The sequence below is a fragment of the Callospermophilus lateralis genome, chromosome 10 (assembly GCF_048772815.1).
Source record: "Callospermophilus lateralis isolate mCalLat2 chromosome 10, mCalLat2.hap1, whole genome shotgun sequence".
NCBI lineage: Eukaryota > Metazoa > Chordata > Mammalia > Rodentia > Sciuridae > Callospermophilus > Callospermophilus lateralis.
Genome location: NC_135314.1, coordinates 52,159,448 through 52,179,436, shown reverse-complemented (window position 1 = coordinate 52,179,436; position 19,989 = coordinate 52,159,448). Strand labels below are relative to the sequence as shown.

The window sequence follows — 19,989 nt, the reverse complement described above, 5'->3', positions numbered from 1 at the left end:
TGACCTTTCTACAAAATTAACATCAGGTACTAAAGTAAGTTTTCTGTTCCTTGGTTATAGTAGAGATAGTTGGAGTAGATTAATGCTAGTGAGTATCTTGTCAATACAATTGCACTCAATTCTAAGCTGTCTGCTAAGTTGTATGCTTAGTGATTCTAGCTTCTCTTTATTTTATTCTAAAGTAGTGTTGACCCTTGCCTGATTGCCTGCATTTAGATTTGGTGTCCACCTTTGGTGATTCCCTCTTCCCCTTTGGACTTTTTAAGTTTTATTAAATTTTTTAGGATAGAATTTATTAAGAATAAAAGCCATCCTAATAATTTACACTCTGTTGTAGGAACAAAAAGCAAAAAGTGGCAATATATAACATCATCAATGTATTTTAATCCCATTCTGGATTACTTTATTATTCTTTTTTTAACAAAGATTTAAAAAAGCATAACAGTCAAAATGTAATTGTGTCATCTGAAGTGAACTCTTTTATAAAACCATCACTAGAAGCTATTAACTCTAGCTGTTTTTTGTTTGTTTGTTTCTTAGCCGACTTTGGTTTTTGTGCCCAGATCACCCCTGAGCAGAGTAAACGCAGTACCATGGTTGGAACACCTTATTGGATGGCACCAGAAGTGGTTACACGGAAAGCTTATGGCCCCAAAGTTGACATATGGTCACTGGGTATCATGGCTATTGAGATGGTCGAAGGAGAGCCTCCATACCTCAATGAAAATCCTTTGAGGGTAAGACCAGTTTAACACCAGCTTTAGTGTAAGAAAATACTTTTCCTTAAAGTGTAGTTAAAACTTCTTGTGATGTTCATTGGTTAAGAATTTAGAATTGAAACTTGACAAAACCTAATCTCTGCCCTTACTTTGTATATACAAGTCATACTGCTTCTGAGTTACAGAGCTGAAAGTGTTAGCTAAGACTGTAGGTATTTATTAGTCAGCTGTATGGTTTCTGTATGGTATAAGTAAGAATATGAAGTACCCTAGTTAGATGCCTTTTCTACACAGTTAAAGTACTTTTCCTACATATTTCTGGATATAGAATAAAAATCAAGTTATCAACTTTGAACTTCAGCCTCTGTACACCAAGGTCCAGAAAAGCGGGAAATAGAACCACATCTCTGAGAAAACTCTATAACTGACAGTGTTCAAGCCCATTTTCAAACAGAGTTGACTTTGAATAAGTAAATATTCTAGCAGTTGAGGTGAAGAATTTCAACCGTCCTCCCATCTCCTTTTAAATTACCATGTGTGACCCAATTAAGGAAATATAAATTAAAATTATTTTAATTTTAATTAAATTTTAATTAAGGAAATATAATTTAAATATAAATTAAAACCAGAGGATACCTTTTTCTACCTAATGTCAGACAATAATCAGTGCTGGTGAGAATGTGGAAAAATTGGAATTGTTGGCCAGGCATAGTGGTGCATATCTGTCTGTAATCCCAGGGACTTGGGAGGCTAAGGGAGGAGGATTTTTATTTTGAGGCCAGCCTGGGCAATTTAGCAAAACCCCGTCTCAAAATAAAATCAAAAAGGCTGTGGATATACCTTTGAAGTAGAACACTCCTGAGTTCAATTCCTAGTACTACAAAAAATAAAAATGAAAAAAAAGATTGGAACCCTCTTATATTGCTAATGACAATGTAAAATGTTATACTGCTTTGTAAACAATTTGACAGTTCCTCAGGAAGTTAATATTGAGTTACCATATGACCCAGCAATTCCACTACTAGGTATATATCCAAGAGAATTAAAAGCATATATCCATGGAGTAGAAGATACAGCTCAACGCTAAAGTGCCAAGCATGCACAAGGCCTGGGTTCAATCCATAGCACTGCCAAAAAAAAAAAAAAAAAAGGTAACAAAATCATATGTCCACCAAAAACTTGCACAAATGTGTTCATAGCAGTATTATTTGAGTTTAATCCCTACTATCAAAGAAAGAGGTGGGGGCACATTGAGAGAAATGTATCATAGGGAGCAAGTGAAGGAGCTCCTAGTAGCCAAAGCTGGGAGAATTTGAACAGAAAAATAAAGTAGTAAAGAATTATAACTTGAAACTTAAAATAAACATCTGTGAGTCCATGCTGATATAAATGATTGAATAAATAAATGTGGGAGAAGAGACAGATCAATCGTCCCTGCAGACAAATCCTAAAAGTTTATGTGGATGCTCTACTTTGCAGGAAGTAGAGCATAACTCAAGTATGGAGTGCACATAGTGACTTCCAGAGAATACAGTATGGAAAGGGAAATGAAACTTCACAGTGGAAAAAGTTAACAAGCCCTTGGCCAGGTGATAAGGTCAACATCAGCAGTAATAATTCATATTCCTAGTGTGTACCTTAAATATGATGCAGAGAAAATGGTACTGTTGCCAGACATGGTGGCCTGGCTATCTGGGGGGCTGAGGCAGGTGGGTTGCAAGTTGGAGGCCAGCCTCAGCAATTTTAGTGAGACCCTGTCTCACAATTTTTAAGTTTTTAAAAAGGGCTGGGGCTGTAACTCTGCATCTCTGGGTTCAGCCCCTAGTACTGCAAAAGAAAAGAAAATGGCACTGTTAATTCTTGATTTTCCTCAAAAATCCATATTTTGATATAACCATGAAAAAAATGTCAGACACATTTCATTAGTATTATATAGCACCTGATCAGTACTCCTCAAAACTGTCTAAAGTCATCAAAAACAAGGAAAGTCTGAGAAATTGTCACAGCCAAGGGGCATCAAAGGAGACATGACAACTAAATGTATTTGTCTTACAACAGGAAAGGAGAGTAGGAGAGAAAATGGAGTAGGGAAATCTAGCATGACTGCTGAAAGCACTAAGAGCCCATATGAGCTTAGTGGATATCAATCTTAAGTGATGTCAATCATTGTAGATAAGTGGTTTATCCCACCACATTCAGCTGCATGGATACAGGAAAGGAATACACAGTTTTAACCACATTTAATCAGATAAATGCTATAAGGTGAGTGGGAGAGGGTCATGGAAGTGACATGTGAAAGGAATGATGGACACTGAGATTCCTATGAGATTTAAGGTCCAGTGGAGTCATAAGATTGCTGACCCAGAGTACTAGGAATACAAAAAGATAGGAGGTGGAGTACAACAACAATTAAGAGTTGCAGTTGCTGGTGTCTGTCTTATGGAGGGTAGGACATACATGTATATAGTGAGAAAGACTAGCACATAAGAGAAGAAGATGAGGAACTATAACATGCATCTGTGTAGCTATTGAAATAGTCATGAATCATGATAGAAATAATGTTAGAGATAACAGTGCAAAGAGCTAACATCTTGAAGTTGAGTAAGGGGGGACTGGCCTGAGGTTTAGTGGATATTTAAAACAGGGAAAGGTAGATTTGTAGTCAAAAGCCTGTGTTATAAAGGAAAAGAATGATGAAGATTTCAAAGAGCAACGAAAAGCTGAAAGGATACTTGCTTCATCTCTAGACCTAGAGTTGTGAGGAAAAAAAAATCACCCCTAGAAAGCACTGCTGGTGAAAGTAAGGAGAATATTCCGAGCCACATGGGCATTAGAGTGGAGAAACTGGGGAGATGACTGGGAGTCCTGGGCTGCTTATGATCATTAACATAAATGAAGGTAAAGCATATAGTGAGATTGATCTCAAATGGTGGGAAGATTGTGAGTAGGGGTGGGAGACTGGTGATGGTGGCGGGGTGGTAATATTTAGCTTGAGTGTTTTATGGGCTTCTGTGTATCCATTCTGTTGGAGGTTTGGAGGCTTCCAACAGTCTTTGATCTTAACCTGGAATTAATTGCTATCCAAGGCATGACGTTTTAGAGTAAAATTAATTCAGGAGAAAATCTAGGTTTTTGGCAGTGTTTTTAGGTACAACACTAAAAGGACCATCCATGAAAGAAATAAATTGGACTTCCTTTAGAAGATTTTTAGGACCGACATTGTGGCTCAGTGGTAGAACTTCTGCCTAACATGTGAGGGCCTCAGTTTCCAAGAACTAAAAAAAAAAAGTGAGGGTGGGGGAGCGCAAAATAAGACACACCGGCGGCAAATAAGCATATGAAAAGAGCTAAACTTGCAGGTAGGTAGAGAATTGGTAAATTAAAATAACAATGAGATACCACACATGTTAGAATGCTCACCTGTTAGAATGCTCAAGTCCAAAAAATCTGACAATACCAAATATTGAGTGAGGATGTGGAGCCACAGGAACACTCATTCATTGCTAGTGGGATGTTCCACTCCAGAAGACAATTTTTCGTTTTCCTGCAAAACTGAACATGATTTTATCACATAACCCAGCAATGTGTTCCTAGGTATTTATCCAAATGCACTGGAACATGTCCACATAAAAATGTATACACAAATGTTTATAGCATCTTTATTCATAATTGCCAAATCTGGAACTCTGATGTCTTTCAAAAAGTGAATGTAAGGCCTGTGCGTATCTCTATGGTAGAGCACATGCCTAGCATGTCCTGGGTTCCATCCTCAGCACTACAAATAAAAGAAAATCAGATATATATGTATTACATCCATACAGTAGAATGTTATTCATTGAAAAAAAAAAATCAGACCACAAAAAGACATGAGAATTTTATATCTATTTATTTATTTATTACAGGGAAAGAACATGGAAAATTTATTATATGCCTGTGGGATGGGTATATTAAACTGAAAGATCTTTAAGTGCATATTGTTTAGCAAAGAAATTCAGTCTAAAAAGGCTAGATGCTGTCCAAGTATAGTGTGTGGGCTGAAAGTGTTCGTCAGTTTTGTTGTTGTTGGGTTGTTTTTTGTTTTTTAAGCAATTTATAGTTTGACACAGAAATGATGAAGCTGCCAGGCCTGATGGCACACAGCTGTAATCTCAGCTTCTGGAGAGGCTGAGGCAGGAGGATTCCAAGTTTGAGGCCTGCTTGGGCAACTTAGAGATACCCTATCTCAAAATAAAATAAAAAGAGGGCTGGGTATAGTTCAGTGGTAGAGCCCTTACTTGTCCAGCATATGCCTGTGTTCAATCTACACCAGTAAAAACAAAAGGAAGGGAAAGAGGGAGGATGCAAAATCCAAACAGGTGGAGATAATGATAACCTCATGTTAGTATTTATGGTGATTGTCTTTGAAGAATTAAGAGGAGCTGGAGGGCTGCAGTTGTGGCTTAGTGGTAGAGGACTTAACTAGCATGTGTGAGGCACTGGGTTCAATTCTCAGCACCACATATAAACAAATAAATAAAATAAATCAACAACTGAAAAGAAAACTTAAAAAAAAAAAAAAAAAGACAAGCTGGAGATGTTGCTCAGTGGTAAAGTGCTTGCCCAGCATGCACAGTCCCTGGGTTTGATGTACTAACACACACACACACACACACACACACACACACAGTTCCAATTATAGTACACTATAATTTTGTTGAGCCGCCTTCAGAATGTTGCAAAGACTGTATCCGATGATTGCACACCTGTAATCCCAGTGACCCAGGAGGCTGGAGGAGGAGGATCACAGGTGGGATGTGATGGGCATCAGTATCCAAAGTACATGTATGAAGATTCGAATTGGGTGTCAACATACTTTATAAACAGAGATATGAAAAATCGTGGTATATATGTGTAATAAGAATTGTAATGCAAAAAAAGTACATGTATAAAGGCATGAATTGGTGTGAACATACTCTATATACAAAGATATGAAGAAATGTACTCTATATGTATAATAAGAATTGTAATGCATTTTGCTGTCGTGCATTTAAAAAAAAATTAATAAAACTAAAAAAAAAAAAAAAAGGATCACAAGTTTGAGGCCAGCTTAACAATTTAGTGAGACACCCTCTCTCAAAATAAAAAAATAAAAAGGGCTTGGGGATATGGCTCAGTGGTTAAGTGCCCCTGGGTTCAATCCCTGGTACCAAAAAAGAAAATAAAACAAAAAAATAAAAAAGAAGGTTTAGGGATATAGCCCACTGGTAAAGCAACCCTGGGTATACTCCTCAGTTACCAACTAAGTAGAATGTCATAGATGTTGTTTTATTTTTAGGCCTTATACCTGATAGCAACTAATGGAACTCCAGAACTTCAGAATCCAGAGAAACTTTCCCCAATATTTCGAGATTTCTTAAATCGATGTTTGGAAATGGATGTCGAGAAAAGGGGTTCAGCCAAAGAACTGTTACAGGTAAATTTGGAAATTATGCCCTTTTTGGAAAATGTTGACTCTTTTTGAATAATCAACAGAAAATTTTCATAGTGTTAATAACATTTCACTATTCATTGGTCACTGCTAGTAAGGCAGCTGCTACATTTTAGGGTTTTTGTATGCCAGGAATAAAAGTTTAGTATCATGATAGTAAGTTTTTGTATATTATCAAATATCTTGCCCATTCAATGCTGGCATGATTGTATTTATGGGCTGTTTAACTGTAGATTTTTGGAAATTAGAAAAACAACTCTGTTTTCAACGAAGAAAGTTAATATGAGGGATTTTGGCGGGTATTAAAATATGTGTTAAGTAAATTGCATTCATAAGTACTCTTCAGGGCTTAGTTGAAGGAAAATATTTTGTTTCTAAATTGATAACATTTATGCACCTTTTTCTCCCTTCTTTCTGGCAGCACCCCTTCCTGAAACTGGCCAAACCATTATCTAGCTTGACACCATTGATCATGGCAGCTAAAGAAGCAATGAAGAGTAACCGTTAACATCATTGATGGGCCTTCATATTCTTTTTTCCATTTTCTAAAAAGAAATTTTTTAATATATGAAAGTTATTTCTCTTTTGTGTGTTTAAAGAGATGGTCTGCATAACATGAAAGGAAAAAACAAACTACTACTCCCTGAAGACAACTAAGAAAAAAATTGCAAAAAGAGAACTGTGACTTTCAAGTGAATCCCTCCTTTAGGGTCAAAAAGGAATAACGGACTGAATCACTAGCCTTACATCTTTCAGCAGACAGCCTACCGAGGCCATTTATCATGCTTGAGATTTGCATTTTATTTTGCTGACTTTGGTATAATAGATCCCATTCGTTGTCTCCTTTGGGATATTTTCAATACTTGAATGGCAGATTTGAGTTTTTCAGAGTGTTTTATCTGCTGGTCTTCATTTCTCTCCTTCATAACTTTTCCTTTCCTTTCTTTGACTTGCTCCTTCTGAGTTGCTTTGAGAAGTTCTTCTCAGGCCTAAATTGAAGGCAAGTATAGTAGAAATTATGTAGCTCTTTATATTGGCAAAGGAGGCTGATATGGCTTAACTTTTTGTAGAAGTTACGACCAGCTACTGTTACATGTAATATTTCAGTTCAGAACTTGAACTGAAGGAAGCAAGGAAGAAAAGTATGTGATTTTTACCTTTTTTAACAAATGTGAAAGAGTCAGTTTTAGAAATTTCATGGTAGTGAGTTTGGCATTTGTTACATGTATAGAAAGAAAACTAATAATCTATATTTATAACTAAAATCATTGAAACAGAAAAGGAATCCCATCAACTGAACCTCCTTAAGGTTTTGTCTTCCTTTCTGCCTGTTTCCTCTTCAGACTTGGCTTTAGGAACCACAGTGATTTGTGCTTGTTCCAACTTGGGCCTCATGACTTTGGTTGGTGCCGCTGCCTTCCCCTTTCTTTTCCCTCTTCTCTCCCCTTCATTTTGGAAATAAGTTTCTGTATATGTTGCAATTTTGGGTTTGGGGGGGTTGTTTTATTTTGTTTTTAATTAACCTCCCCACACACCCCTCCCCCAACCCCTGGAACAAATAATATAATAACCATCGAGTTTTCAGAATTGAAAAATTATAACCTCTTACATTTGGGCGGGCAAAAACAAAAGTGAAAGTCTTGAACCTTAGTGAGTTCTAAAATAATTTAAATCATGAAAGAGAAATATCAATAATATAGAGATGAGACTTATGAACAAACAGTAAACTATAAAGATTTGTCATTAAGTTACTGTTCTCCCAACCCATTAGTAATGTTTTATTATCTATGAGAACTTAAATAACAAAGTAGTTGTTAATATGGATCACTTGAGATATTGAGTTAGTTTTTGTTTTTCAAATAAGTAGAAACTATTCGTGTAAAAAAGTGGAGAAAGGAAGAAAAATTGTGCTTGATGATAGTAATGCTTTTTTTAAAAAGATTTAATAAAAGGTCTGTGACCTTTAGCATTATATTAGAGTTCCCCATCTTTCCCCTCCCCTTCTTTTTTTTTCTTCTCCTTTTCATTGTTATTATTATTGCTGTTTTGCTTTTGGAGGAGGTATTGGCCATCCTGACATGCCTGGAACCACATACAGAGAAAAATCTGTGGTTGGTTCTGGCATTTTGTTCCCACCATCTTTTCCCAACGAACTCTTCACACCTGTTTGATATCCTGCAATAATACAAATCATGAATAAAAGTAATTTTGATGTTTTGGAATATATTGGGAAAATTAGCAGGGTTTCATTTTTATTTCCACCGTATCTGTTAAATTCAGGTATAAAGAGAAATGGCTTTTTTTATCGATAGTACAGGAAGGTTTTCAGAAAAATGAGTAAAATAATTAATGAAACTCATCTAGAGCACTTAATGGCCTCTGTTTTCAGTATGATTCTTGATTTCATTTTTCTCTGGACTGTATTTGGTCTTCTATAGCTGTCACTAAATTACAGAAAGAAGCTGGTTTATTTTTTGAAGTGCATCTTGAGTTCCAAATTTGAACCTTCTTTGTAAACAGTTGGATGGATTATGATAAAGAAGATGCTACTAATGAATAGAAAATGAACCTGACTGAATAAGACTGCTCATCATGACCACTCAAGAAGGCACTTCCATCCTCAGACATGGGATATGTGCCAGCCACCCCCATTTTATGCTGTGACTCAACAAAGGGCTTTTCCGTTGATAGAAGCAGTTTGGGATTTGTATACAACTTCTTTGATGGTTACCTGCATGTCCATTGCTGGCAACGGACTTTGTCATTAAAACCTGCCTCCTAGGTTAAGGGAGCTGCACTGTGGTTTATTCTTTACTTTTACTTACCTGGGTAAACTAACCTGTAATAGAAATATATTTTGGTTAATTCTGAAATGTGTCATTTGAAACAAAATAATCTTTAAAAGCAATACAAAATTGTGATTTATTAGTTAAATTAAAATTTTTAGATCTCGTGAAAGAACAATTATATCTGAATCAAGATTCATGTTTTTTAATCATCTTTTGTATTTACCCTTTTTGTTATTACTTTAAAATGAGAATTCCTATTTAAATCTAAAAGTACAGTAGGAGTCCTTTTGTGTTATTGGGACAATATTACTGTAGTACTTATTTATTACATTGTAGACTTTCTGGTCCTAAAGTTATCTTCTCTCGTTCCTTTTGCTGCTTTTAGGGATAATTGAACTGGGAAACTATAAAAATATTGATTTTTTTTTTCCCCTACCTAGAAATAATGAACATTGACTCTGTTACTTAAGTGTCTGGCACAAAGCAGGAATTTTCTGCCCTTCAACATAAATATTGAACTGCTTCAGTTTTATCTAGTAACCACCAGTCCTAAACAAACTGTGCCTTTAACAAACGAGTTTAAACTACCTATGAGTACTTCTCTGTAGGGCTCATTTAAATACATGTTTGTTTGTATATTCTGTATTCTAGCCAGAATAACTTTAGATGTGATTAGGCAGTAGCTATAGTTAGGGGGAAAAAAAAAAAAAGAGGCTTAAGGAATTTACATCAATTTTTTGAATCTAAAACTTATTAAATATACTGAGAATGCCTATCCAGTGAAATTTCCAAATGTCATAGACTATCTAAAATTCAGATGAATACTTATTTTTGGCTTTTATAATGGGATTTCATAGTAATATAAAAAGATTGTCTTCCTTGTTCCATGCTGTCAGTGGATACTTAAACAGCTAAAATCAGCTTTTCCATAGCATGAGTACAAAATGCCCACTATTTTTCTCACTCAACACATTTATTGAAAATTGTCAAAAATGCTGTGTTAGAAAGAAGAATCAAGCAGTGGCCTGGCCTTGAAAGAACTGAAGTCTGTATCATTCACCATTTTAAAACATTGCCAAGACAAGAGGCAGAAAGAAATGTCTGGTAATCCTGACAAACTTTCATAAGAAAAAGAATTACATTTTAAATTCAACGTTGTTGGTTGGAATGTGTTGGCTTTTTCCCCCCCTTGTTTTGTAGGTAGAAATGGAATTCAATGAAAGAAGTTGTCTTTTCTGTTTTGTCTTCAAATATTATATGACCTTCTATTTTAATTGAATCCCATTCAATATTTAATTGTTACATTGACATTAACTGCTGTATTTGAGACTTCATTTAATTTTGTTCTTTCAGGGCTAGAAATAAACATTTTTAATGTCCATTTTTACCTTTTCTAAACTTCCATTTTTTTCTTTTGGTCAGAATAGTATAAAAATAATAAATGTTTAAAAGTCTAAGTTTTCCAAAGAGTATACTTTGGATTACAGGTGTTTTTAGCAATATATATTTGAAAGCTTTTAATGGTGTAATGGCACCATTTTGAATGTGTAAGAAGTCATTTAAGAGTTTTTTTTTTTTTGTTGTTGTTGTTGTTTTTGTACTGCAAATTGAAACCAGGGCTCTGGGGACACTTTACCACTGAGCTACATTCCTAGCCCTTTGTAATATCTTATTTTGATACAGTGTCTCACTGTGTCTCTAGTCTGGCCTCAAACTTGGAATACCCCTTCCTCAGCCTTCCAAACCACAGGGATTACAGGCATGCACCACCATGCCTGGCTGAGTATAGTACTTTATGGTAGTACACACCTATAATCCCAGTAGCTCAGGAGGCTGAAGTAGGAGGATCACAAGTTTGAGGATAGCTTAGACCACTTAGTGAGATACTCTCTGAAAATTTAAAAAAAAAAAAAAAAAAAAAAGGCTGGGAATGTAGATCAGCTGCAGAGCACCCCAGGGTGCTCAACCCCCAGTACCACAAGCACAAAGGGTAAAATTATTTGAAATCATACAAACTTAGTTTGTGAAGTCGGATTCTCTAACATGGGTAACACCTGCACTATTGAGGGTTCATTACTAAAAAGCATACAATATACACCCTTTTAGGCTGGGGTGAGAGGTATAGGCAATAACTTCTTATATTTGTCACTATCAAGCAGTTCTAGTCCTACGCACACATACACTTTTTTCTTTTTTGGTACCAGAGTACCAGGGATTGAACCTCGGGAGTTCTATATCCACACCCCATTTTTTTATTCTTTTATTTTGAGACAGTTTTGCTAAGTTGCTTAAGGCCTTGCTGAGTTGCTGGCTTTGAACTTGTAATCCTACTTCATCAGCTTCCCAAAATGATGGGATTACAGGCTTGAGCCACTGCACCTGAGTCAAATAAATGCTAGGCTCTTGATATTATCTAGCAATTGTTGATTTTGCTTCTAGGTCTTTCTTCCTCTCCCTCTTTTCTCCAAAGCTATCTCATGATTCCCAACTCCTGTATCCCTCCATCCCATCCTTTAATTTCTTCTACCCTACTGCCAGAATTTTCTGGGTTTTCATCTTAGCCATTTTCAGGTAGGTCTCAGTGAAAGATGTTCTTCCTCTGAACAGCTAAGTCACCAAGGACCTGCCCTTCCATATTCTGTAACCTCCCAGGTTCTCAGGCCACACAGTCTTCCTGGCTCTGCTGCACCTGCCATCTGTTCCTGTGCTCTCTCTAATCCTTAGCAAAACCAAAGCGTGTTCACAAATCTCGCATCTAAAACCAAATTCCTTGGACTTTTCTTAGCTTAAGTTCTGGAAAGTGGAGACTATACCTACTATTTTCATTGTCATGATGTGTCTGCCTCTTCAACATGTTGATAACTGCCTTTTTCAACACCCACATACTAAATTCACTGGGCCCTTTTTAGTACTGTTGAATGACTTGTGTGACACGGGGCACTCTTAATCTGCCTCCTTCAAATGAGTCCCTGCATTTCTGAGGCACCCTTCTCTGGACTTTCCTCTTACACCTCTGGCCATTCCTCCCCTGCCTCTGTGGATCCCCCCAATTTGCTGTTCCCAGCCAATTGAACTTTTGTGCCTCTGACTTTTGTGATTTTTGTCTACCACTTAACTTCCAAGCCTACCTTTTCAAAGGCCTCTCTTGAACTTGAGATAAATACTGGACATCACACAGAACTTTCACACCTCCATGCACAGCTTCATGTGTCAGTCATTCCTATTTGGGAAGACCAAGTGACTGGCAGTGCCATCGGCCCTTGGACTCCTCTGGGGCTGTGCCCTTTCTCTGGGCTCATGTCTGAAAACTGAAAGTCCTATGGATTCTACCTCCTTAATGTTCCTGAAGCTGCTGCTCTCTGTCCCTTGGGTATTGTAGGCTGAATTATTTTTGCGTCAGCTTTATAACTACTTTTTCTTCATCACACTGCATTCTGGCAACACTGCTGTCGAGTGACCTTTCTAAGTTATAAAAACTCCTGCTTCAGCATGGCTAAAAGTCTTCACTGCCGGGGCCATCTCTGGTCCCAGTAAAAAATTTTTAAAAGTTACTTGTTATTTCAAAATGAAATAGGAAGGCCTTTGATACAACAAGCTCCCCTTCTCTCCTTTAAAGAAAAGAAAAATCTGATACAGATGTTGTCTGATTCTGTTGTAAGCAAGACAGTTTCCTACCTTGGAGGGGAGACGCAGGAAGGCTGAGAGCTTAGGACTGTGGTCTCTGAGATCCCATGTGACCATGAAGCAGCTTGAAGTACAAGTTGGCATGGATTCAACTTCTTGGTATTCTGGGAGTCTGCTGTTTTCACACTGGCAAAAGAAGTACTTTCATGTTGAATGTGTGCCTTGCAAGAGACTTTCAATAAAAGTTGGCTGGCTTACTCTGGGCTTGTGACCACCTGCAGTCAGACCTAAGGCATTTTTGTGAAATAGCATTCCCTGCCCCCCGCCCCATTTCAGGAAAGGAGTAACATTTAATTTTAGTTTTAGTTTATTTCATTGTTTTGATTTTTTTTTTGTATTTAGATGGACAGAATACCTTTATTTTGTAATTTTTATAGTGCTAAGGGTCAAAACACAGTGTCTCACACATGCTAGGCCAGTGTTCTGCCACTGAGCTCCAGCTCCAGCCCTATTTCATTACTTTAAAATAGATTTATAGTATGCACAGATTTGCATATCAATCTCTGAGCTTTGGTATAAATGTTTGACTCTTTGAGGAAACTGTGAAAGGGCTCAAGGGAGGGTAATGTTGGCAATGCTGAACAGCTTCAATTTTTTTTTTCTTCTTCCTCTAGAGATTCAGGGAAAAGAGGTTTTTCTTTTTTCCAAAAATTGCACCAAAATAAAACAAAGCTCTAATTGATGCAATCGTGTTGTGTAGGCATTAGCAGTACTGCCCTCATTAGATGTTCATTGGACAGTAACGCAACCCCAAGAAAAAGATGGTTCTTCCTCTAGAGACTCAGGTTGTTAAACTTTCACTACATTTCCAGAGGATTCTTTCATTGAAAGATGGCTCACTTGGCATGGTGGCACATGCCTCTAATCCCAGCAACTAGGAGGCTGAGGTAGGAGAATCACAAGTTTGAGGCGAGTGTGGGCAATTTATCAAGAGCCTGTCTCAAAAAGGCTGGGTATGTAGCTTAGTGTTTGGCACCTCCAGTTTCAATCCACAAAAAAAAAAAAAAAAAAAGATGGCTCCCTCCACCTGTTAGCTGATTTGATCACTGATGGAGATTTTTGAAGGTTTTTGAATCTTTTCATCAGACTTCCTTGTGAAACAAAGGACTTTATTTTTAGCTAAGCCCCCAATTCCATACTGGGGATGGTACCCTGGGGGCACTCTACCACTAAGCTACAACCCCATCCCTTTTTATTTATTATTTTGAGAGAAGTCTCACTGTGTTGTTGAGGCTGGCCTGAATTTACAATCCTCCTTCAGCCTCCAGAGTTGCTGCTTCCAGTGCACCACTGCACATGGCATTAGGTACTGTGATCAGACATTTGGGGATAGGGTCTAAGATATGAAGTTATTATGGATTTGGTAAGCCTTTCCTCAGAAGGACTGTCTTTATTACATACACAATATGTGAACACAATTGTGAACACACAATATGCAAGCCCTCCTGGTGATCTTAGCAATGAGGAGAATGCAGTGGTAAGGATGGTTAAAACAAGCAAAATTTTAAAATTTATTTTTAGCAACGGGAAATGAACCCAGGGGTGCTTTACCACTGAGCTAAATCTGCAGCTTTTTTTGTTTTATTTTGAGACAGGGTCTAAGTGGCTCAAAATGATCTCAAACTGTGATCCTCCTGAGTCACTGGGATTACAGGTGTGTACCACCCCACCCAATCAAAAAGAGAAAATTATTTAAGTGTGTATTAATTGTATAGCAGATATGCCTTCCAGGTAATTCTGTATAGTCTGATATTAAATGTGTCTTCAGACTGGGCATGGTGGTGCACGCCTCCAGCATCTCAGGAGGTTGAAACAGGAGGATCACAAGTTCAAGGCCAGCAACACAGCAAGTCCCTGTCTCAAAAAACAAAACAAAACAAACAACAACAACAACAACAAAACCCCTGGGGGTGTGGTTCAGGGGTTAATCACCCCTGGGTTCAGTCCCCGGTACCTGCCCCACAAAGTTTTCATTCCTGAGCACAGTAATGTGGGCACCCAAAGAGGGAGGCTTACCTAGGAGTTTCATAAGTGGCCCAGCCTTCAAACCCAGCTTGTATTCCTGCTCAGAAAATAAAAGTTGATAGGTGCCTATATCTTTGTAAGAGGTTTTTAATCTCAGTAACAAGTATAGCTATTTTACCTATACATGTTTTAGTTTAAGGTTAGAGGAAAAGACTAAATGTTGCCTTTCTAGAAAATTTGTTCAGTAAATAATGACATCATTTATATTGTAACTTAAAAGTTGATTATTTGGAAAGGAACAACACTTAGATATATAATTTCTGGTGTACAAGTTGAGTACCCCTTGTCCAAAATGCTTGGGACTAGAAGTATTACAGATTTCTGACATTTTCAGATTTCTGAATATTTGCGTATCTATAATGAAATATCTTGGGAATGAGATCCTAGTCTAAAAAAAGTTTGTTTCATGTAACATATAACTGAAGGTAGTTTTTGCATGTATGTGTGTGTGTGTGTGTGTGTGTGTGTGTGTGTGTGTGTTTATACAGAGGATTGAACCCAGGGGTGCTTTACCAACTCAGCTACATGCCCAGTCCTTTTAAAATTTATTTCCAGACAAGGTCTTGCTGAATTACTGAGGCTGACCTCTAACTTGCAAATGTTCTGCCTTCCACTTGAATTCCTGGGCTCACAGGCGTGTGCCACCCTGCTTGGTTTAGACAATATTTCTAATGCAACTGCATTGACTGACATATCACATGAGAGCAAGTGTAGAATTTTCCACTGGTGGGATCACGTCACATATTTTGGAACTTCAAATTAGGGACACTTAACTTGTAGTTGTTTTGTTTTGTTTCTTTTTTGATTCTGGGACTTGAACTTAAGGCCACTTTACCACTGAGACTTATCCCCAGCCCTTTTTGTATTTTTTATTTTGAGACAGGGTCTTTTTAACAGTCAAAAATAGAGTTAAGGATGCCATACATGCCTGTCTTTTATTCTTAGCTTTGTAGTTATATACAGCATTAAATGCATTGCAAAAAAAAAAAGTTTTTCTGTTTCTTAACTACTTTGTCTTTTCCTATATTTAAAAATAAAAGTTCACTATTTCCAGATTTTACTTGATCTGGGTCATGACATTAAAGAATGTCTAACAATAAATCTGGTTCTTATTGCTTTAATATACTGTCATTAAACTCTTTGAGGTGGGGCTGAGGTTGTGGCTCAGTGGTAGAGCACTTGCCCAGCACCTGCAAGGCCCTGGGTTTGATCTTCAGTACCACATAAAAATAAATAAGTAAAATAAAATATTGTGTCCAACTACAACTAAAAAATAAATATTAAAAAAAATCTTTGAGGTGTTTTGAAACTAGAAGACATCTTACATTCAATATTCTTTATATGTCAGGATCCTTTAGTATTTGCTGCTAGTAACTTTGTTGGACAGTTTTTTTTTCAATAAACTAAAAACAACCATCTGAGTTATTACTACAGATATTGTCACTATTTTGTTCACACTCTTGGTGACATGAGAATAGTTTAAGTGTTTGACATTTTGTTCCTCTGTAGGTCTATTGGGGCATGTCCCAAGATAATGATGTGTCATTGAAAAATAAGGTTAGGCCATGGAAGTGGTGGATGAGGGGTGGGGTTCAGTGGTTGAGTGATGGCCTTGCATGCATAAGGGGGCACTGAGTTCCATTTCAGCACCATAGGGGGAAAAATGTGTGTGTCTGTTGGTCACTTTTATATAATTTGCATTGTCAGCAAATATTTTTCTACTTTCTTTCATCCATACATGTTTTGCTACTGATATATTCATGTGTCCTTCTTTGCCTTTTTCAGAATTTATTTTTTATGACAGCACAGCTCATCAAGGTATTATTACTAATTAATTAATTAATTAGAAGACTTTTTTTTAGAAAGGGCAAATTAGATGTGTTAGTACAGTTAACTGGAAACCACTTTTCAACTCTCTGGGGCTCAACTCTCCGAGTTTTGGTGGGTGTATAATTAAGGAGAGGGCAGTGAAAGCTCTCAGGAGTTTAGGGCCCAACGCCTGTCCAGGGAGCTCTGTGATTTGGGATGTATTGATCCCATAGCCATCTGGTATCCCAGCCACCATGTCTTTAAATTCATCCTCCTTATGCTTGGTAAAATTCTACCTGAGATGTACATTTTCTGGCTGCGAGGGAACTTCAATTGGGCCCAGCTACAGCCTCCTTGTGTGCTTGTTCTTTGGCTTGGTGCAGATGGACATAATGATGTTGCCAATGTGAATGCTGGCCACTGTGCCCAGGGGCTTTCCAAAGGCACCTACAGTCCTGTCTGGAGCCTAGATTGGGAATAGCACTAGATCAGAGACATGGATCAGAGCCCTGGGATGGGCCATTTCCAAGGTCTGAATGGCAAATCAGAAAAGCAACCACTCTGTACACTTCTACAGATGCTGCTATTTGTAGCCATTGCACACGGGCCCCCATGAGTAGAGGTATTTGAGTATTCTGGCCACATATTTTTTCATCACCAAGTACTGCAAGATACAGAATTTGATTACAGCTTAATTTTGCTTGGTTTCATCATATAGTCATGTCTGAACTTAAGAGTGATAAATAAATAAAAATGTAATTTAAAATTTTGCTGCCAATGGGAGATCCAGTGATACTTTTAGTTAGTAACTATTCTAATAGTGTGTACATTAAAAATGTGTACATACTGTTGTACATTATGTGTATATTATATATACATAATTTGTGTGTACATAGATTGGTGGGGTTTTACTTATTTGTTTCATTTTGTCTTGGGTGATAATGCAAGGGCCTACATCATAGGGACTTTTAAAAATATTAAATGAGGTAATTTCACATATTTAAAATGGTACCTAGCACACAGTAAGGATTTGATAAATGTGATTTTCTATGTATCTCCTCTCTCTCTCTCTCTCTCTCTCTCTCTCTCTCTCTCTCTCTCTCTCTCTCTCTCTCCTCTCTCCCAATGCTGGAGAACAAATCCCAGGCCCTTGCAGCCTTGTACATGGAAGGTAAGGAGTTCTGATGCTGAGCTATACCCCTGCCATTTTTTAAAAACTGTATCCTTGGACAACACTTTATGATAAATGCAGGATAATAAATGTACTGAGAATACTGCACAGAGCTGTGTGTCCTTTCCTTCCTCTCATCTGTTAAAAAGTTGTATTCATACTTTATCTTTCCTTTCTTCTTTTGTGGGGGTTGGGTACTGGGGATTGAACTCAGGGACACTCAACCACTGAGCCACATGCCCAGTCCTATTTTGTAGTTTATTTAGAGACAGGGTCTCACTGAGTTGCGTAGTGCCTCGCCTTTGCTGAACTCATGATCCTCAGCCTCTGGAGCTGCTGGGATTACAGGCGTGCACCACCATGCCCAGTGGGGTATTCATATTCTATCTTAAGAAATTATATTGTGCTGAGCACAGTGGCACTCACTTTTAAACCCAGTGGCTCAGGAGGCTGAGGCAGGAGGATCTCAAGTTCAAAGCCAGCCTCAGCAACTTAGCGAGATCCTGTTTCAAAATAAAAAATAAAAAAGGCCTAGGGATGGAGCTCAGTGGTAAACAAGAATTCAATCCCCAATACAAAAAGAAAGAAAAAAAGACAAATGACTGTAAGTAAAAAGTACACAAGAGTGATCTTAACTAATAGGACTTGATTGAGAATGTAACTTGGTGGTAAAGTGTGTACATAGCATGTGTAAGGGCCTGGATTCGATCCCCAGCAACACACACACACACACACACACACACACAAAAAAAAAAAACAACTCTATTTAATTCACATGTAAGAAAGTCCAGTGGTAGACAGTGTAATATTTTCATATAGTCCAGCAATGCCACCAGGAACGTGGGTTCTGTCCATACTTAGTATGTACGCCTATATCCTTCTGCCTGTTGCCATACCCATACCTCCAGCCTCAAGTTCAGGTGTAAGGCAGGGAAGAGCAAGGATGTGCAAGAGACAAAAAGGAAAGAGTAGTACTTATGTCAAAAAAAAAAAAAAAAAGCAGAAACTTTCCCAGAAACCCTCAATTGTCAATTGCAGTCCCACTGGTCAGAATTTTCACCTGGAACCACACTGCAGCAAGACATTCTGAGGAAGAGTGTTTTTTATTTTTAATTTTGAGACAGGTTCTTGCTAAGTGACTTAGGGCTTTATCAAATTGCTGAGGCTGATTTTGAATTTGTGATCCTCTTGCCTCAGCCTCCCAAACTGCTGGGATTACAGGCATGTGTCATTGTGCCTAGCTGATGTAATCTTTTTTACTATTTAAAAAAATGTTTTAAAAATGGGTGACTGGAAGTTTAAAGCTCAGTGGTAGAACTTTGCTTAGTGTGCATGAGGCCCTGGATTCACCAGCATGAAAAAAAAATGCTTAGGTACTTAAGTAATATAGAAATACATTCTCAGTTTTAAAATTTCAGCAATAAAGTAATTTTCTTCAACCCAAATACAACTCTATCCAGGAAGGAAACCGTTACTGGTTCCTATCTTTTCAGACCATTCCCTGTTCATAACTTCTGGATATTGATCAGTTGTGAATTATATAGGCTGAGCAGTTTTTTGTTTGCTTGTTTGTACTAGAGATTGAACTCAGGGTGCTCTATCATGAGCTGCAACTCCAAACCTTTTTATTTTTATTTTATTTTTAATTTTGAGATAAAGTCTCACTAAGTTGCCAAGGCTGGCCTCAAACTTGTGATTCTCTTAGGTCAGCCTCTTGAGTCACTGGGATTACAGGCATGTACCACCACACCCAGATGGAGCAGTTGTTAAAGGATACAAAAAAAATTATTTTTGTTTCTCTCCTTCTGTTCTAACCATTTGGTATATGGCTAGTTCTCCATTCTGGATGAAATTTTTTTTATTGGTTGTTCAAAATCTTACAAAGCTCTTGACATATCATATTTCATACATTAGCATACATTAGCTTCAAGTGAGTTATGAACTCCCATTTTTACCCCAAATACAGATTGCAGAATCACATGGGTTACACATCCACATTTTTACATAATGCCATACTAGTAACTGTCGTATTCTGCTACCTTTCCTATCCTCTGCTTTCCCCCCTCCCCTCCCCTCCCATCTTCTCTCTCTACCCCATCTACTGTAATTCATTTCTCACCTTGTTTATTTTCCCATTCCACTCACAACCTCTTATATGTAATTTAGTATAACAATGAGGGTCTCCTTCCATTTCCATGCAATTCCCCTTTTCTCTCCCTTTCCCTCCCACCTCACGACTCTGTTTAATGTTAATCTTTTCCTCCTGCTCTTCCTCCCTGCTCTATTCTTAGTTGCTCTCATTGTATCAAAGAAGATATTTGGTAT

General features: G+C 37.6%; 1 protein-coding gene and 1 non-coding gene across 3 annotated transcripts in view; one reads left to right on the top strand and one right to left on the bottom strand.

Moving 5' to 3' along the window:
* Pak2 (p21 (RAC1) activated kinase 2) overlaps window positions 1-10,356 on the top strand; it is a 73,185-nt gene extending 62,829 nt beyond the window's left edge. For both annotated transcript variants that reach the window (XM_076868834.1, XM_076868835.1), the window contains 3 exons: window positions 541-737; window positions 6,034-6,171; window positions 6,608-10,356. In XM_076868834.1, the coding sequence (XP_076724949.1) occupies window positions 541-737; window positions 6,034-6,171; window positions 6,608-6,694 (422 nt within the window). In that variant the 3' untranslated portion in view covers window positions 6,695-10,356. The remainder of the gene's footprint in view (window positions 1-540; window positions 738-6,033; window positions 6,172-6,607) is intronic.
* A 2,943-nt stretch (window positions 10,357-13,299) lies between these two features.
* On the bottom strand, window positions 13,300-13,425 carry LOC143409062 (U4atac minor spliceosomal RNA). Its single transcript, XR_013092575.1, has one exon. It is a non-coding gene; the product is annotated as a U4atac minor spliceosomal RNA (small nuclear RNA).
* Window positions 13,426-19,989: the final 6,564 nt, after the last annotated feature.